The sequence below is a fragment of the Rattus norvegicus genome, chromosome 7 (assembly GCF_021556685.1).
Source record: "Rattus norvegicus strain SHRSP/BbbUtx chromosome 7, alternate assembly SHRSP_T2T, whole genome shotgun sequence".
Lineage (NCBI taxonomy): Eukaryota > Metazoa > Chordata > Mammalia > Rodentia > Muridae > Rattus > Rattus norvegicus.
In genome coordinates, this window is record NC_141540.1 from 136,073,286 (window position 1) to 136,092,500 (window position 19,215).

Consider the following 19,215-nt stretch of genomic DNA (forward strand, 5'->3'; position numbering starts at 1 on the left):
CGAGACCCCATATGTACAACAATCCCAAGCAACCAGAGCTTCCAGGGACTAAGCCACTACCTAAAGACTATGCATGGACTGACCCTGGACTCTGACCTCATAGGTAGCAATGAATATCCTAGTAAGAGCACCAGTGGAAGGGGAAGCCCTGGGTCCTGCTAAGACTGAACCCCCAGTGAACTAGATTGTTGAGGGGAGGGCGGCAAGTGGGGGAGGGTTGGGAGGGGAACACCCATAAAGAAGGGTGGGGGAGGGGGATGTTGGCCCGGAAACCGGGAAAGGGAATAACACTCGAAATGTATATAAGAAATACTCAAGTTAATAAAAAAAAAAAAGAAATACAGCCACACATTTGTACACTCAAAAATTCCATAAAAACACAAAATAGAAAAAGGATAATATATAAAGTTTTTTAAATAAATTTGCTTGCTCTTGAAAAAAAAAACTGCCTTGGCTAAAAAGCAAGGTAGTTCAGGGCTCAGCAGCTTTGAGGCGAACATGCTCAGAATGAGCTCTGGAGACTTCAGTGAGAGTCTCGCCTGGTGAAGAGGAGAAGGATTCAAAATGGAAGCAGAGATTCCAGCCTTTGTCCTGGATTTTATTACATTATTGACCCAATGGAGGAACCCGTGCTTTTAGCAAGGGTAGTTTTAAGTGCCTGTTAAAGGAGAGAGGGCCGACTTGGTGGTGCGTATCTTTAATTCTGGCACTTGGGAGGCAGAAGCAGACGGATTTCATCTAACAGTAGGATTGCTGAGTCAGATGTCAACATTTGAAGCCACATGACCTCCTTTTCCACAAAAGGAGAGGGGGATGGGTATCAAAGTGACCATTTGGGGAAGGCAGAAATTCAGCATTTCAGCCCATCTTCAAGGTATTCATGAGATTTTGGGTTGGCTGGGAGGAAGGATAGAATATGTAGAAGAAAGCAGTGTGGGCCAAATTGGTCCATTAACCATTATCTTGGTTTAGATTCTGTAAGAAGGCCCAAAGGACAAATTCCAGCTCTACTGCCTGGCCATGAAGGACACCTCCTCTCTAACACCTGACCCCCTCTCTACTACCTGGATCCACAGAGATTCTGACTCCTGCTCTAGGAGGACCTTTCATATGTGGCCTGGCTGCAAGACCTGCCGTTCTTAGAATCAAGGGCACTGCAGGTCTCTGACAATGAGCAGAGATGTGCAAGATACCTTTGTAGGACACCGTAATAGCTACAGGAAGACACCTCACCATGCTTATCTTGGCTCCTTCAGCCTTGGGACTTACCAAATGCTGTATAGAGATATGGGAATGTTTACCTCTAGTGGGAGAGACATATCACCCATTTTAATGTGTGCAAAGAGAAGCTGAATGTCTCAGAGGGAACACATTTGGGTATGTATACATCTGAGGTATGCATGAGGCCGGAATTCAACCATGGATATTGGTCTTCCTGGAGCCAAGCATTTTATTTTGAAACAGGTTCTCAGGTTAGTCTGAACTGGTTAAGCAGTTAATCTAGTTGGTCTGCAAGAACGACCCATCATCTTCCTGTATCTGCATCTCGAGTATTGGGATTACAGGCATGTGTTAGCACTGTGCCCTGCTTTTTATGGGATGCTGGGGGTTGAAATCCTCTTCAGAAGTTCATGGCAAACACTTTACTGACTGAATTCTCCCTCCAGCCCTGTGATGTAATTTTTAAGAAAAAATGACAGCAGATCTACTGGAGTAACTAGTGCCGCAAGTTGTTCTGAAGTTCACTTCAGTGTTGCTTTAAGATTCGGCAGAGGTGTGCCTTACTTAACAGCCACGCTCTTGACACTTTCTGTGCTTAGATCTCCAAGCCTTGAGGTGAGCACATTCCTAATCATCTATGAACCACAAATTACAAAGTACAACCTGTCTGATTCTTGTGTTAGGCGGGCAGACTGGAGATAGCCATTCTAGACTTACATACACACGTCAGCATTCTTCATGGAAACCTGAGTCTCAGCACCTAGGACTGTGGTGAAGGACGTCTGGGTGGGCTGTCCCTGCATCTGCTTTGCTCAAGTGCAGCAATGCAGACCCAGAGCTAATAGAGAACTGTTTGAAAGTCTGGCTGGGAATCCAGGTTTTACGATGAAATCTTTTGACCAGCTGAATCATTAAAATGCCCCCAAACCCAAATAAATCTTCATTGGAAGCCAACTGTGGCCCGCAGGCCCTGGATTTGTGACTCCGAGGAAGCTCTGTTGGCAGAGATCCTTCCTGAGTTAGAAGTTTCCCCTCAAACCCTGCATCCGGAAGACAGCATGTATTCCCCACATCACCACACATTCTGAAACTCAGTGTCACTGTGTTGTCTCTCTATGTCACTCCTGCTATTTAGTTAGGAATCTCCCTTTAAGAGAAGCAGGTAAGAAATGTTCTCCTATCATCTTTTAATGTCCTGTGACAGGGGTAAGCTGAGGACCCATTGCTACATTATTTGTGTTACAAGAAACCGAATCAAACTGTCTCAGAAATAATGAGCTCTTTAATTTCTAGAGCAAGAAGCCAAGAAAGACAAAAGCCAATCATGAAAGCAAGGAGTCTGAGCATAAATACAAACAGAGCTTTTTCCTGTAATAGATTATGCAGCTCTCCTGGCAGTAATCACAAGACGGTGGGAACAGAGCCCCTTTAAAATACAGTGTGGACAATTCAACAGTATTAGCTAAACAGTGTACCAGTTTTATTCCCTTTTTTATTCTATTCCCATTACAGCAATTAAAATATCAACAGCTTAAAATAGCAGGGGCTTCCACAGTTCTGGATGTTGGGAGTCCTACATAGACTGGCTTGGTTAAAAGCACTGTGCACAGGGCTGTGCTTCTGAGGCCTGGGGAAGAGGCTGCTTCTGGCTTTCTCCTGCTTCTGAGGCAGCTGTCCCTGTGCTCTTCTTCATCTTCACAGATGGCTGCGCTACATCTCCCTCACGGTCACTGAATTCACAGCTCTCTCTGACCACAGCTTGGAAAAAACCTTCTCTTTTAATGACTCGTAATGGTAGGGGGCCCACCCAGACGATCCAGGATGATTCTCTATTTTATGGTCCTTAACCTTACTCACATCTGAAAGGTCCCCTTTGTGATGGGAAGTCACAGATTCTCTGGGCTGCAGATGAGGGTGGTGCACAGCACTGGCTACCTCTGGAGTCCTTGTGCTCAGTTCCCACGTTAATCACTCAGAATGATTCCTCTCGTGTACTTGAAAACAGCATGTGGTGTTAATGTTCCATTTTAAGGTGGAGAGATTGAGGCAAACTGCCTAAAAGCATATCCAGTTCTGTGTGGAACAGGGACTCAAAGGTAAGAGGCTTAACTAAGATGTCATGAGTGAGATAAAATGAGAAGTGAGCCAGAAAGAGCGTGTCATTTGATCATTTAAATTAGCAAAATGGTATGACCTTAAAATCGTCGTATGCTGTCTATTTTGTGCTGCTGCTATTTTTGTCTTTTTTATATTTAATGGATGGATGGATAGATAGATGGATGGAAGGGTGGATGGAGGGAGGGATGGATGGATGGATGGAGGGAGGGAGGGATGGATGGATGGATAGATAGATGGATGGAAGGGTGGATGGATGGATAGGATGGTGGATGGGTAGAAGGGAGGAAGGAAGGGAGGGTAGATGATGAATGATTGGAAAGATGATTGGATGGATGGATGGAGGGAGGGAGGGATGGATGGAGGGAGGGAGGGATGGATGGATGGAGGGATGGAGGGAGAGATGGAGGGAGGGATGGAGGGATGGAGGGAGGGAGGGATGGAGGGAGGGAAGGAGGGAGGGATGGAGAGATGGAGGGAGGGATGGAGGGAGGGAGGGATGGAGGGAGGGAGGGAGGGATGGAGAGATGGAGGGAGGGATGGAGGGAGGGATGGAGAGATGGATGGAGAGATGGAGGGAGGGATGGAGGGAGGGATGGAGGGAGGGAGGGATGGATGGATGGAGGGATGGAGGGAGGGATGGAGGGAGGGAGGGATGGATGGATGGAGGGATGGAGGGAGGGATGGATGGAGGGAGGGATGGAGGGAGGGAGGGATGGAGGGATGGAGGGAGGGATGGAGGGAGGGAGGGATGGAGGGAGGGAGGGATGGAGGGATGGAGGGAGGGAGGGATGGAGGGATGGAGGGAGGGAGGGAGGGATGGAGGGATGGAGGGATGGAGGGATGGATGGATGGATGAAAGGATGGACATTCACAAAGGAATCTTTTTTAAAAACCATGTCTCAGTGAGTTAATCAATGCAGCTGTATTCTGAAAAGTTGGAAAACGAGTTCTCATTAGGCCACACTGAAAATCTGCTGTTGTGGACCTCCAGGGATGGCAAGTATTCTGTCTTGTTGAGGGTGAGATCCCTCTCCCTGGGAAGGAGGCCTACACTGGCTGTGGGACGTGCAGTCAATCAAGTAAACATGTTTTCAGGACTGAGGGTGTGCGAGTGTTGTAGACACTGTAAAACACGCCTTGCTTTTCTCTCTCTAGACTTTCATCTCTAGCAAGTCCATTCTCACTGAAGTCACTGTCACCACGCAGACTTCTTCCCCCCTTCCTACTCCTTAAAATGTCTCTTCTTACTCCTTCCTGTCTTAAAATGACCATTCATCTTTTTAAAAAGAACTCAATTTTTATCTTTTAATATATTTTACTTTTATATATTATATGTTTTGATCATACTTTTCTCCTTTCCCCAACTCCTCACAGATCTCCCCCTACTTTCCTGCCCACCCAACTTCACTTTCTCTCCCCTCTATCTCTCATACTTCTCTCTCTCTCAAGAGCAAAACAAGAAAATCAAAACAAACAAAAAGCCAACAAGACAAAGAAAAAAAATACCCCAAACACAAAACATACAGTAAGGGCAGAAAAACAAGCAAAACCCATGGTGTCAGTTTTGTGTCGCCCAATTACTCCTAGGTATGGACCCTGCCTCTGAGTGTGGCTGATATACCCAGAGTCGCTCAGCTGAGGAAAACTAATTTTGCCTGTCTCAGCAGATATCTGTACAAGCAGCCTCTTGCAAAAACCTAAGCTGGACTCTTGGGGCTCTCAGAGACTGAACCAGCAACCAAAGAGCACACATGGGCTGGACCTAGGCCCTCGTACAGGTGTGCAGGTGTGCAGGTGTGCAGGTGTGCAGGTGTACAGGTGTGCAGGTGTACAGGTGTGCAGGTGTGCAGGTGTGCAGGTGTACAGGTGTGCAGGTGTAGCAGGTGTGCAGGTGTGCAGGTGTAGCAGGTGTGCAGGTGTGCAGGTGTGCAGGTGTACAGGTGTGCAGGTGTAGCAGGTGTGCAGGTGTGCAGGTGTAGCAGGTGTAGCAGGTGTGCAGGTGTAGCAGGTGTGCAGCTTGGTGTTCACGTGGGTCCCAAACACCTGGAGCAGGGCCTCTCCCAAAAGCTGTAGCCTGTATATGGGATAAGTTTGTTCTCCTAGCAGGGATGCCTCGCATGGCCTCAGTGGGACAGGATGCACCTAGTCCCACAGAGAGTTGTTTGTTAGTGTGGGGGATACCTAGGAGGATCCCCATCTGTTCAGAGGAGAAAGGGAGGGGGTAGGGAGGGAGGAAGGATTATGAGATGGGGTGACCAGGAGTCGGGTAGTGAGTAGGATGTAAAGTGAACACATTAACATCACGATGATGATGATGATGATGATGATGATGATGATGATAAATCAGAAAAGGCATTAATTAAAAAAATCCTTTGTTTGATATCACTTTGTCAGTATCTACCCAGGTTTCCACCAGATTATTCATGGCCTCTCCTGGTCTCTCACAGCGCCCTTTTATAATTCCCTGTTGGAGATTGGTTCTGATGCTTTGATTCAATCAGAAATTTGCATATCCAAAGGCTAAAGGATGGCCCTGGCTGGGTGGAGAGAGAAGGGAGGATGTAGAAGCTTCAGAAGATAAAGCCAAGGAGCCACATGAGATTTTGGGTAAGTGGACACTGGCCACTTCCACTACTGGGCCTAGGGAAGCAGGCAGGGGATTAGAAGTTCCCAGTCACTGAGTTAGCTGAGGCCTTTCAAAAGTAAACTAATGCATGTGACTTTCATTCTTCAATCCAAAGAGATGCTGGGCAGGGGTCGATAAACTGGTCGCTACGCTTCCCTACGATGCTGGCTTAAAGTGTATTTATTAGATAGGACAGTGACCCTACACTACCCATTATCAGAGTTCCACCATATTTGTATGGGTGGAAAGAAATGGAAAGAAACATACAGGGTGAGGTTTTCATTGCTACTCAGTTCTCGATAGACGTGTTATGCCCAGCTCTCCTCCTAGTCAGCGTGGGGCTGCTTACTCACACCTAGTGCAGTGGGAGGGGCATTCTTCCACATGGTCACCATACATAGTAGTCATCTTTCAATACAGCTGGACTAGGCGGCATTTATATTTTTGTGAAGCCCCTCTCCCTGTAGTGCAGGCTAGACCCAGTGATTTGCTTCTAATAGCAACGGACACTGGGAGAGGCAACAGACTGTCAGCTCTGCATTCAGGCTACAAAGACAGCGACCTCCTCCTGTTAGCAGACTCATTCCTGCAATGGCTTTGATGGATGGAGTTGCATATTATATTAGAGGATCCATGCCATGCTGGAAGGAACTAAGGACAATCTGCCATCAGCCACCAGTGAGGAACTGTATCAGCCAACATCAAAATATGTAACCTTGGAGTGAACACTTGCCTGCCCAGCTCTTGCCAACACCCTGACTGCAGCCTGAGGGACCTGGAAACTGGCCGCTCGGTTATGCAGTACCCAAGTCCTCAGTACACCAACCCCGGGAAATGCTGTGCTTGGTGCTTAAGGTTCTATGTGTGATGGTCTCTTTTATAGAGCAGTGGACAACTAGCCCGGTGGTATTACCTTTAATAAAATAACATTAGGAAACCTCTTAAAGAGGGGCAGAAAGCAAGAACTGAGAGAAGCGACAGAGGGAGCCAGCAAAAGCCACTCCTTCCAGACCATGAGGGCGCTCTCACTGCAGCAGAGACAGAAAAAATAAAGTCAAGGCTTTTCTATGACTCATCTCTGGATGCACAGTCTGTAACGTACCACAGCTGTTACACCAGTGATCTCTGGATGCACAGTCTGCAACGTACCACAGCTGTGACACCAGTGATCTCTGGATCCACAGTCGATGACGTACCACAGCTGTGACACCAGTGATCTTTGGATCCACAGTCGATCATGTACCACAGCTGTGACACCAGTGATCTCTGGACACACAGTCGATCATGTACCACAGCTGTGACACCAGTGATCTCTGGACACACAGTCGATCATGTACCACAGCTGTGACACCAGTGATCTCTGGATCCATGATCTGTAACGTACCACAGCTGTGACACCAGTGATCTTTGGATCCACAGTCGATCATGTACCACAGCTGTGACACCAGTGATCTCTGGACACACAGTCTGTAACGTACCACAGCTGTGACACCAGTGAGGGGCCCTGGGCTGGGGAGAGACGGGACAGCAGGACTGGGCCATGCCATCCTCCTCAGGATCAGACCAGCAGCTGAACTGGAAGATGAACTCTGCAGCAGTGGAGTGATTAGAAATGTGAGGGAGCAAAAGGGCCGAGTCCTCTGCCAGCAATCAGAAAGGGAGGGAAGGTGTCTGCGGCCTCCGCAGGCATCTGTTACTAGGATGCCGCTGCTGTCACACTGCTGGCCCCGGTGCCCTTTGTATTCCCCTATGTGGTTTCCAAGTCTGCGCCTTTCACATGGAAAAGAAAGCCTTGACACATAAATCAAACCATGCCTCTGTGTGGAACAGGAGCGAGTTAGGGTTTAGTGAGTAACCAGGTCTAAGTGGGTGAGTCTCCCTACTCCCTACACAGAGGCCACTCTTGCCATCTGTGTGCTCAGGGCACAGGTAGGCTGGCTCTCAGAGAGGCGGGCTAGCTTGGCTGCATAACTCTGGAACTCTGAAGAGCAAACTGTGTGTGCATGTGCTTGTGCACATGTGTGATGTGTTGTGTATACATTGATGTGTATACGTGTATGTGTATATGTTGTGTATATGTGCTGTATATGTGTGAGAAGTAGGTTGTATAAATGTGTGAGAGAGTGAGATACATTGAGTATTCTTGTGTGATTGTGCACATGTGTGTGACATGTATATGTATACCTATGTTGTGCTGTGTATATGTGTGAGTGTTTTATATGTATACATATATATATGTATATATGCATGTAATGTGTTGTGTACATGTGTGGTGTGGTGCATACATAAGGGTATTCAGGTATGTAAAAACCAGAGGAAGACACACAGTATCTTCTATCACTTGGTGCCTTTGCCTTGAGAAAGTTTCTTTCGTTGAACCAGAAGCCTGGTTTGTCTCTGAGGCTGTCCAGCCAATGGGCTCCGGAGTCCACGTGTGTCTGAAGCTGGATTACAGGTAATCACATCCAAGCCAAGCTTTACTGTGGGCATTAAGGATTCAGACGTAGGTCCTCACGTTTGCACAGTAATCGCTCTTACCCGCTGAGCCATATCTCTAGCCTCAGGTGATGGTTTAGAGAGGTAGCTTGTCATCATTAATTCTTTTAATCCTGGGGCACTGAAGTTTAATTTGCTTTTGTAACCTTTGTGTTTATATTTTTAACTTACGCGGTCATAACCACAAAGTATAATAACACACAGCGAGCTACAGGAGGCCGTGAGACATCCCTTTGCTTCCGGGGATATATTTGGGCAATTTCAAACCTAAATTCGCCTGAGTTTCAGGTCTTATGTAAAGGATGAAATATAGTGTAATTTCATTATAGTTTGCAATGTCACGGAAACAAGATATGAAATAATTAGTCACAAAAAGCATTTCAATAGCCGTGGCAGGCAGCTCAGGGTCATTTGATAGGATTGTCTGAGAATAGGTTTGTTGAGATTCCGTAGAAAAGAAACCCATGTGAAAGAAACCGGGCTCATCGAAGCTGTCCTCTGAATGCCTAACCCAGTCCCCTGACTTTCTGGTGGTCTGTTTCTCTACTGTGGGCACGTGTGTATCCAAGCAGGTCCCAGATGCCTCCCTCATCTATCCCTGGCTGACAGGACAATGGGAAGGTGCCTAGCTGAGGAAGCACAATGGAGTCTTCTAAAGAACTTCACTCCCAGAGCTGATGCTCTTCTTTTACACCAGAGTTTCATTGCCTTTTTTTTTTTAAATTTAAGTCCCCATTCACAGGTACTAACTAAGCACAACTGAAGGAATAATGACAGTTGTGGCCAACTTTCCAAAGAAGCTGTCTACTTCATGAAATTAATGACCCAATTTAAATACAACCACCGAACAACACTGAGACAGAAGGGTCTCAGAGAAATAAAACATTTCTTTAAGAAGATGGCTGGTCTAACACTAACAGCACCAATGATCAGGCAGCTAATGCTTGTTAAAGGTTTCTCCTGAGCCGGGCATTTTATAGCTAGTATAGCTTTATTTAGGACAGTTTATGAAAGCTGACACACCTATTTCTACTTCCTGTAATTGTTCTCACAAAGGACTTCTTGTGGACTGTCCTCTATGTCACTGCCCCAGAATTCTCAATCCCTTTACAATTTGTACACTAGTAGTCACCTTGATACCGACACACACGATGAATTATGTATCTTGCTTAGTTCCTGCAGTTTCATTGACTCTATCAAAGGCTACTTGAAGTAGCTAATGATAAAATTATTTTCCATTCATATGAAAGATTATGAGCATTGACTTAAATTATTTTTGGAAAAAGGCAGAAAAAGCAATGTTGCTGGCACTTTTCAAAATTGTGTGTGTGTGTGTGTGTGTGTGTGTGTGTGTGTGTGTGTGTGTGTGCGTGCATGCGTGCCTGTCTGTCTGTCTTTGAGGGAGAGTTTCTCTGTGTAACCCTGGCTATCCTGGAACTCACTCTGTAGACCAGGCTGGCCTTGGACACAGAGATGCTCCTGCCTCTGCCTCCCAAGTGCTGGGATTAAAGGCACGTGCCATGGCTGACTGGCTCAAAACAGTACTTTAAGTGTCTTATACAAATTACTTTCTCTAGCAGTCGATAGAGAAGTTTAGAAAACAGGCATGGCTCAGTACCGGCTTATGTCTTTGTCTCTGTCTCCCAGCAGTAAGTCTGTCTGTACTGACAAGAACATTCAAGATGCTAGAAAGACCACAGTGACAAAGCAAAGTGAAGACAACTGCATCACAATGAAATCCACTACTCTGTCTAGAGTGAACAAGTTAAACAGTCGGAGGGACAGCCCTGAGTGCCAGCGTCAAAGACTCGCACCAACCAGTGTGGATATTAGCAGAGACTGAGTGACCCCAACACTTCATGTGGTAAAAGTGCTGTAGAAAGTTAAATACTTCCTTGGAAAAAGTGGAGAAGAAGATACTTTAACAGCACAATGCAGTCAAATGTCTGCTGAGATAGATACTGGCATGGAAGAAGGGCCAGCAGCACAGCCCCAGGACAGCAGTAGCACCCACAATCAGTAGAAGCACCGTGAGTGTGAGTAAACATCTGCACGGGTGGATCCCCATGCTGAGGCCCGGAATCCCAGAAGACGACAACCATTCACGGATGTTGGGCTAAGATTAGGCTTCCCCTCTCCTCCTCCTTCTCTAAGATTAGGCTTCCCCTCTCCTCCTCCTTCTCCTTCTCCCTCTTATTCTTTACAAACATTCAAGTAAAACACTCATGCATATGAAATGCTAAGTAGTCTAAATAAAACTTTTCTTCCATGTTTTAATGATACCTGTGATTCCTTTTGGTAGTTTTAATTTTTTATTGTCACAGTCATTGAATACTTTATTTCTCATGTATGCAAATCGTTGTCCCAATGCATCGATTAGATAATGTCTCTTGCCACTAATCTGTTATGTCTGTGTCTTGCCCACATGCACGAACAGATATTTAAATACTTAATGTGATTTAAATCCAACTATTTTTCTTTATTGTTACTATTAGTGTTTTTAAAAATGCTTGTCTAGGGGCTGGAGAGGTGGCTCAGTGGTTAAAAGCACTGGCTGCTTTAACAGAGGACTGAGGCTCTTTGCAGCACCCATGGCTGAGAGCTGTCAGAAAGTATAGTTCTAGGGGACCAACACCTCATATCTAACCTCTGCAGGCATCAAGCACACACCCGATCCACAGACATACACATACAACCAAAAATCAACAAGGCATTTAGTTGCAGAGAGAAGAGCAAAGAAACTAGTTTAAGGTGGGACTTGGTGAGAAGGGCTCCTTTCTGTCACCAAAGGGAAAGAGAAGAGTTGGGAGGAAATAATGGGGTTAGGAGGCATCACTGCACAGAGCCTGGAGAGGACATAGACATGAGTGGGGAAAGTTTTTAAATAAGTGATCGGGAATTCTGACTGTCTTAGGGTTTCTATTCCTGCACAAACACCATGACCAAGAAGCAAGCTGGGGAGGAAAGGGTTTATTCAGCTTACACTTCCACATTGCTGTTCATCACCAAAGGAAGTCAGGACTGGAACTCACACAGGTCAGGAAGCAGGAGCTGATGCAGAGGCCATGGAGGGGTGTTACTTACTGGTTTGCTTCCCCTGGCTTGCTCAGCTTGCTCTCTTATAGAACCCAAGACCATCAGCCCAGGGACGGCTCCCTCCACAATGGGATGGGTCCTCCCACCTTGACCACTAGTTGAGAAAATGCCTTACAGCTGGATCTCATGAAGGAGTTCCCACAACTGAGACTCCTTTTCTGCAATAACTCTAGCTTGTGTCAAGTTGACACACAAAACTGGCCAGTACAATTGACCCCTTATCAACTCGACACACAAACACATCACTATTAAGCCTCAACCTTTACTTTCTTATTCATTCCCAAGATCTAAATAACTTTAAGAGTGCCAAGGTCTTTACAAATTCTTACATATTAAAACTTAAATCCCTTTAAAATATCAAATCTCTCTTAAAGTTCAAAGTCTTTTTACAATTCAAAGACTCTTAACTGGGGGCTCCATTAAAATACTTCCTTGAAGAGGGAAAATATCAGGGCACAGTCACAATTAAAAGCAAAATCAAACTCTAACTGTCCAATGTCTGGGATCCACCCACAATCTTTTGGGCTCTTCCAAGGGCTTGGGTCACTTCTCCAGCTCTACCCTTTGTAACACGTACTTTGTCCTCTAGGCTCTGGATGCCTGTGCTCCCCTGCTGCTGTTCATGGAGGTCACCTCATGGTACTGGCATCTCCAAAACACTGTCGTCTTCCACAGCAACTGTGTTTCTCACAGGCTCCCTTCATGGTGCCAAGCCTCAACTCCTTTGCATGACCCTTTCAGTCCTGGGCCATCAATTGCAACTGAGGCTGCACCTTCACCAGTGGCCTTCCATGGCCTTGCACAGTGCCCAGCCTCAGCTGTTCTTCATGCCTTCAAAACCAGTACCACCTGGGTGACTCTTACACACTACCAAGTCCAGCTGCAGCACGAGGTGCAACCTTGACTATGTTTGGAACACAGCCTCTTTGTGCTCTCAGAAAACACTTCCCAGAAGATTTCACCTCAGTGATGCTGGTCTCTTCTTAATCAGCACTAATTTCTTAGCTCCAGCTGACCAGCATCAATTGTCCCAGCAATGCAAAGATTTTGCTTTAGTGGTTCTGGTATCTTGTTAATCACAGCTGAGTCTTCAGCCCCAGCTAACCAAAACCACAGAATCTTCACAATCAAAACAGCAATAGCCCTGATAAGAGTCTTTAATCTTCCCTCTGAATTTCACAAGCCAGACCTCCATCTTCTGCACTGTTCTCAACATTATCTTCGAAGTTCCTACAGATCATCCCACAGAGCTCTTAACACCCAATGCTCTTCTAGCTCAAAGTTCCAAAGTCCTTCCACAGTCCTCTCCAAAACATGGTCAGGTTGTCACAGGAATACCCCACTATGTTGGTATCAATTTGTCTTTGTCAGGGTTCCTATTCCTGCACAAACACCATGACCAAGAAGCAGGTTGGGGAGGAAACGGTTTATTCAGCTTACACTTCCACATTGCTGTTCATCACCAAAAGAAGTCAGGACTGGAATTCACACAGGGCAGGAAGCAGGAGCTGATGCAGAGGCCATGGAGGGACGTTACTTACTGGCTTGCTTCCCCTGACTTGCTCAGCTAGCTTTCTTATAGAACCCAGGACCACCAGCCCAGGGATGGCACCACCCACAAGAGGCCCTTTTGACCTCCCACCCTTCATCACTAGTTGAGAAAATGCCTTACAGCTGGATCTCATGGAGGCATTTCCTCAAGGGAGGCTCCTTTCTCTGTGATAACTCCAGTTTGTGTCAAGTTGACACACAAAACCAGCCAGTACACTGACATAGGATTTCTCAGTTTGGGCATTATCCTAACCTTAGTGCTACATAAAGCTGCCTTCCAGAGACTATACACCATTGACAATTAATGAGGGGAAGCATGAAGTCAAGAGTCCCAGGGAAATAAATCATTTTCTCAAAAGGACAGCTGGCATGGGATGGATTCCATGTTGGGCTGCACACTGGGTGGCCTTTCAGTCTCCACTCCATTTTAGTCCCTGCATATCCTTTAGCCATGAAGAATTCTGGGTTAAAAACTTTGAAGATGGGTGGGTGGCCCCTGACTCAACTGGAGGTGGCCTCTTCAGGTCCCATCTCCCCACTGTGGGACATTTTTCTGAGGTCATCCCCATTCGGTCCTGGGACCTCTCATATCCCAGGTCTCTGGTCTAGAGGCTCCTCCACCCCATCCCCTACCCTTCACTGCTGCATACTTCGATTCATTCCCCAGAGACTAAGCCACCAACCAAAGAGCATATGCGGGCTGGTCTGTGGCCCAGAGCACATAGGTAGTAGAGGACTTCCTTGTCAGGCTTCAGTGGGAAAGGTTGTGCTTAATCCTGTGGAAACTTGATGCCCCAGAGAAGAAGGATGCTGGAGAGCTTAAGGAGGGGTTAGCTGGTCAGGTGGGGAGCATCCTCTCAGAGGCAGGAAGAAGCAGAGTGGGTGAAGACCTCTGGGAGATGGACAACTTTTGGAATGTAAATAAATAAATTAATTTAATAATAATTTTAAAAAGATCGGTGGGTTGTAAAAGGCACAGTAGCACCCTAGAGCCCTATTTCAAGGTACCCACACCACCCTATCTGCCCCCTGTAGTTGTGATAGCCAAGTTGTTAGGTAACTTCTGTGGGCAGACATCCTTCCTTGTAGGACAATCAGTGTCCTACAGGAACAACTCACTTCCTAAGCGGGGCCAGACTCTGCTAAGCCTTTCATCAGCCCATCCTTCCCATCCTCCTGTTCCCACTCCAAGGAACTGCATGGTGTTATAAAGGCAGTAATCACAAAATAAACCCTTTCTTATAGTAACAATCAATCACAGCTATGGGAAGACTCTGAGGTGCAGGTGTCTCCTCCCAGGTGTCTGTCTTCTGATAACACGAAGTTCTTGAGTCTATCTTCATTGTTCAGAGGTTTTACTTTCGATCTATTTATTACATACATCCTGTGGCAGGAAGAAGTCACCAGTAGGATTCCCGATTTACCTAATTTGGTTTATGCCCATGTAAGTGAACGAAGAAAGCTATTTGTCCAGAACAGTAACCAAGAAAAAAATCAACGCATAGAAATTATTCTGATTATAAAGACACTAAAGAATGAACTTCTAGTATTTTGAGTCATTTCATGCAAAGCCTGTTTCTTTTCTGCTCCTCTTCGTCTCCTGCCCTGTTTCTCCTTTCTTTTCCTTTCTCTCTTTCCCTTCCCTTTCCCTCCTCCTCCTGCATTTCCCCTGTCTCTCCCCTCTCTCCTCACCCCTTCTCCTTGAATACTTTATAACCAGTTTCTCTTCTATAACAGATGTGGAAGGGAGATAAGTTATGAATCATTAATTAGGAATATGATAGAATCTTCTCGGAAATAAATTATGTTAATGAGCTTATAAAAGTTTGATCTGTTTCAGCATTTATGAAAATGGTTCACTGAGTCATCAGAGTGGCTGTATGACCACATCGGAGGCCAAGAGAGCAGTTCTACCAACTACTGATTTAGGATAATGACCATGTGTGTGGTGAGCTGAGAGATTTCTCTTGAAGTTGAAGTTAATGAACCAAAAAGAGCCTATAAGAAAGTTTAATTATTGAATGGTACAAATTGCATAGTGCATGTCTACATAAAATAGGAACCTTTTCCCTTTATTTATTTTCAAGCAACTAACGTCTAGACAAATGGTGGTTCTAATCAAAGCTAAGGATGCACAGACTTGTCTCCAGTTTCCTGTCACCTCTCACCATGCAACAGCATGCGGGAAGGCAGCAAGTGGGAAAACGCTTCTGCTTCTTCATTTAATAAAGTCAGGAGCTTAGAATAGATTGTATTCAAGAACTGTCTCCTTCAAACTTAACAGCCTAGGGAAAACCTAATTCGGGGTCCTTGAATTTTTCAGATGCACACTCCACCAAACCATGGGAGGTAGTTACTTCTAGCAAGTGCGAAAGGCTACCACACTAGTAGTGTAAGGCTCTCAGAGTACAGAGAGCTTCCTGTATTGATTAGATGTGGATGGTAAAGTTATATGTATTGCTCTTGAAGTCTTCTTTAAATGAATGTGATGGATTTTCCGTTGAGACAGACAGCTCTAAGAGTCTTCTGGGTATAATTAAAAGTGCCAATTGTGGTATGCAGAGGACTCTTCAACAGAAAGAAAGGGTTACACAGACATAAAAGATAGTCACAATGCAGTCATCAAAAAAAAAAAAGTGAAGAAGAAAAAGCTTTGGGATTCAGCCAAAAATGGGGGATGGGGAGGTAGAGAAGGCCCCACAATACCACAGACACTCTCTTGTTACCTCAATTGCAGTAAATTCACAGTCAATGAACTGCAAATCCTGTCAGAGAAGCTGCGTCCTCTTTAGATCTTACAGAGGAATATGCAGGATGGATTAGGCATAAGGCAAACCCTCAGAGGAGGTTCATCTCTGAGCCTGCTGCATATAAGCTCCCAGGTGAAGGTGTGTTTGTAAGGGACTGGCTGCACAACATTTTGAAGGTACTCCAGGGGTTCTAGATAAAAACTAAAAGCTACTTATATTCTCCCAGAAACCTGGCTTTTGGGTACAACTATATGGTCTTACACTGGTTGATCCACATAGAGTAGATAGGAATAAGGACCAGAGAAGTTTCTCCTTCATAAAGAAAGCAGAGGAAATTGGTTACTTGGAATGGCTGGTGCTTCATTAGGGGAATCCCCTCCTGTCCTTGGCCAGACTGTTAAAGTCTCGGGTCTTCTCTAATTAGCACAAAAGCTTCAGCCCGGGCAGCTTTTCTGAGAAAGATCTCAGCTTTCCTCTGCATCCTGCTGAAGAGACACTTTGTCCACCTCATGAGATACTCTGGAATCATGAGGGGAGATGCTCCCTCACCAGTCAGAAACAAACAGTGGTTGGTGAGGCTTCATTTGGAAATTGCATGCAGTGAGAGACAGAAAGACAGGGCAGGAAATCCTCCACAATGGAGGGAAAGCTGACCACTGGATTCACTGTGGCTAGACATGTAGTCAACGCACAGTGCAGAAGACAAATAAACCCCAGGAAACACACTCCTGCGGAAACAGGCGCACGGGCCTCTTACTCGAGACCTGTGACATCTACGATTATAGAAAAGCGGAGAATCACTAGGAGGCTGCCAAGCTGAGCATCTGGGGGCCTGCCATCAGCCGCCTCAGAAACCACTACAACTCTTATTTTTAAGACGCACAGTTCAGCTTAACAGGAAACATATCTGTTATTATTGTCATTAATATAGTAGGCTGTGGGTTCTAGTCTCCATTATTTACAGGAACTTAAGTTGTTTTATTTTTACATTCAAGATTATCTCTATTGCCCTCTTCCAAGACACTCTGCCACCCGCTTAAAAGTTTGATCAAGGAAAAAGGGAATTGTTCCCATGATTTATAAATGTTTACGCTGAAGTGACAGAAGGGTAGGAATTTGTAAACCCCTTGGTACTTTTATCAAATGCCTTTCTATCTGCAAGATGTATTTGGTTATGCCCCACGGGAAGAGATGTGCTTCCTCACCACCACCACGGTTTATGTCAACAATCTCATTTAAAGGACAAGCGTCTCTTTGCTCTGGCAGGTAGAATGTCATTAGTGCACACTAGGATCACTGTAGTAACAACTCTGGGGGACAATTACAGAAACACACCTTAGCCAGAACTTCTACCGATGTCTTTCCTAATATAAATGCATATCTTTAGGACCAGGGAGTATGGTGGGCTTCTCTTCCCCAGAATGTCTATAGAGTGTGTGTAACATCATTTTATCTGATGAAGAAATATAAAATTGAGGGAAAGAGCAGAAAACGACAAGAAAAGTAAGTGCTGTCCAACTTTACGATTTTAGATTTATTTTTTTTATGTATGATCCAATTAAAAGGTAGAATCCAAAGGAAGATCTTTTTTCCTGCTCACTTTTCTTCCTGTCCTGTGGTGGTAATGCTAATCTTGCCCTGTTTGGATTTTTTTTTTTAATGTACGTATAGAAAACCATGGACCAACATCTGGTATTACAAACACTTGGAACATCCCTGAGTAGAACTTGTCATGGTACTGCTAGTGCGAAAAATCCGTGGGAGAAAGAAATGCTCATGGGGCCATCTTCCTCCATGTCTTATGAGGTAATGTGGTCCTTTCACGAATGTACTTTGCCGAAGGCACATGGGGGCATCCTGAGAACCATGATGAGGGAAAGCACGCTGCTGTCTGGAGGGAGTGTGGAACAGGACTGGAAAGGGTCACAGAGGTTGTTGACTGGACCCTACTTAGGATGTTAAGATACGCAATGAGGCTGGGTTGTGTGTCCAGAAAGACTTTCCCAAATAAGAAACTGCAATCAGAAGAAATAATACATGAAAATGCTGGCCTCTAAGTCACACGTAGAGACGGCGGACTGTGCAAGGCTGAAATGATGAGGTTTGGTGACTCCTGCGGCCAGCTGTTTTTTGTTTTTTTGTTTGTTTGTTTGTTTTTATAGGATGGATGGCAGTAGGTCTTCAGAGATGCTGCCAGCCCTCTGTAAAACAGCCATTGCCAATGCTCCCTTCAAGTGCCAAATACAACCTAACAAAAATCGCCAACACTAAACACAAAAAGCTGTATTTTAAGTTGTTGATCAGGCTTCTCCAAGAGACTCTCATAATACCTGGGTTATTGCTGTTGCTCTGGGTAGAACCAGGGGTGAATAGTAAGTCCCTATTTTTTGAGAACACCATTCATTCTATACGCAGTGCCCAGTAGCCACTGAGCTGGAACTGGCCTACGAGTCTCTGAGCAGGACCTTACACGGTATCAGAAGACGAAATGCGAGCTTCCAAGGAAGCGACACAAGCAACAATCCGAGCCGCCTATGACGCCTGTGACCCACTACAACAACTGCAATGAGGTTCTCCAAAACACCGTAAGGACGTCAAAGATAACCCACAAAATGGGTGAGGAAACCTCCCAACGCCTTGCTGTTAAGGGTAAAGTAAAAACTAAAGAGCAAGGACAGATCCCTGTGTGGAGGAAAAAACAGTACAAGACCCAGTGGTATGACAGCAACTCTGGTCTGCAGTTAATGCCCTAGGAGACTGAGGAAACATTTGTTTGTGTCTCTCCACCTAATACCAAGTTCACGTAATACCAAGTACTCTATTCTTCAGAGCAGATTCACAATTAAATGCTAGATCAAGATGCAATAGTTTCCATTTTAATTTTTGTTACGAAGAAACATTTATGAAATACTTCTTAGAAATTTAAAAAAAAAGAAAACTTTGAAAACCGAACGAGGCAGGAGGTACTCAATGACACAGGCCTGCTTACCCGTACACGAGTAATCGTCGATTCTGATGTACCCTGTTTGGCAGATACACAGGAAAGAGCCCGGTGTGTTCACACACATGGTGTTCTCACGGCAGTAATGGCGCCCCTCTGCACACTCGTCAATGTCTACAAAGGAAGAAGGGAGCAGAGGTCAATGGTGGCCAATATTTGAGAATTCCCCTGTGGTTTTGCTTGGCAAAAAGAAGAATGGTTACTAATTGAACTGCATATTAGAGCATTCAAAATATCCCCTTTAATAAGAGCATTTGATGTTCACAGGACAGAAAGCATGTGTGCTTTTATGAACAGTTCCTTGCCACAGTTTCGAATAGGTCTGCCAGTTTTGACTTGTACATTATGAATAGCTT

General features: G+C 45.3%; 1 protein-coding gene across 2 annotated transcripts in view; it reads right to left on the reverse strand.

The window, feature by feature from the left end:
- Nell2 (neural EGFL like 2) overlaps positions 1-19,215 on the reverse strand; it is a 319,573-nt gene that overhangs the window by 111,200 nt on the left and 189,158 nt on the right. For both annotated transcript variants that reach the window (NM_031070.3, XM_087559210.1), the window contains 1 exon segment: positions 18,848-18,973. In NM_031070.3, coding sequence (NP_112332.2) covers positions 18,848-18,973 — 126 coding nt within the window.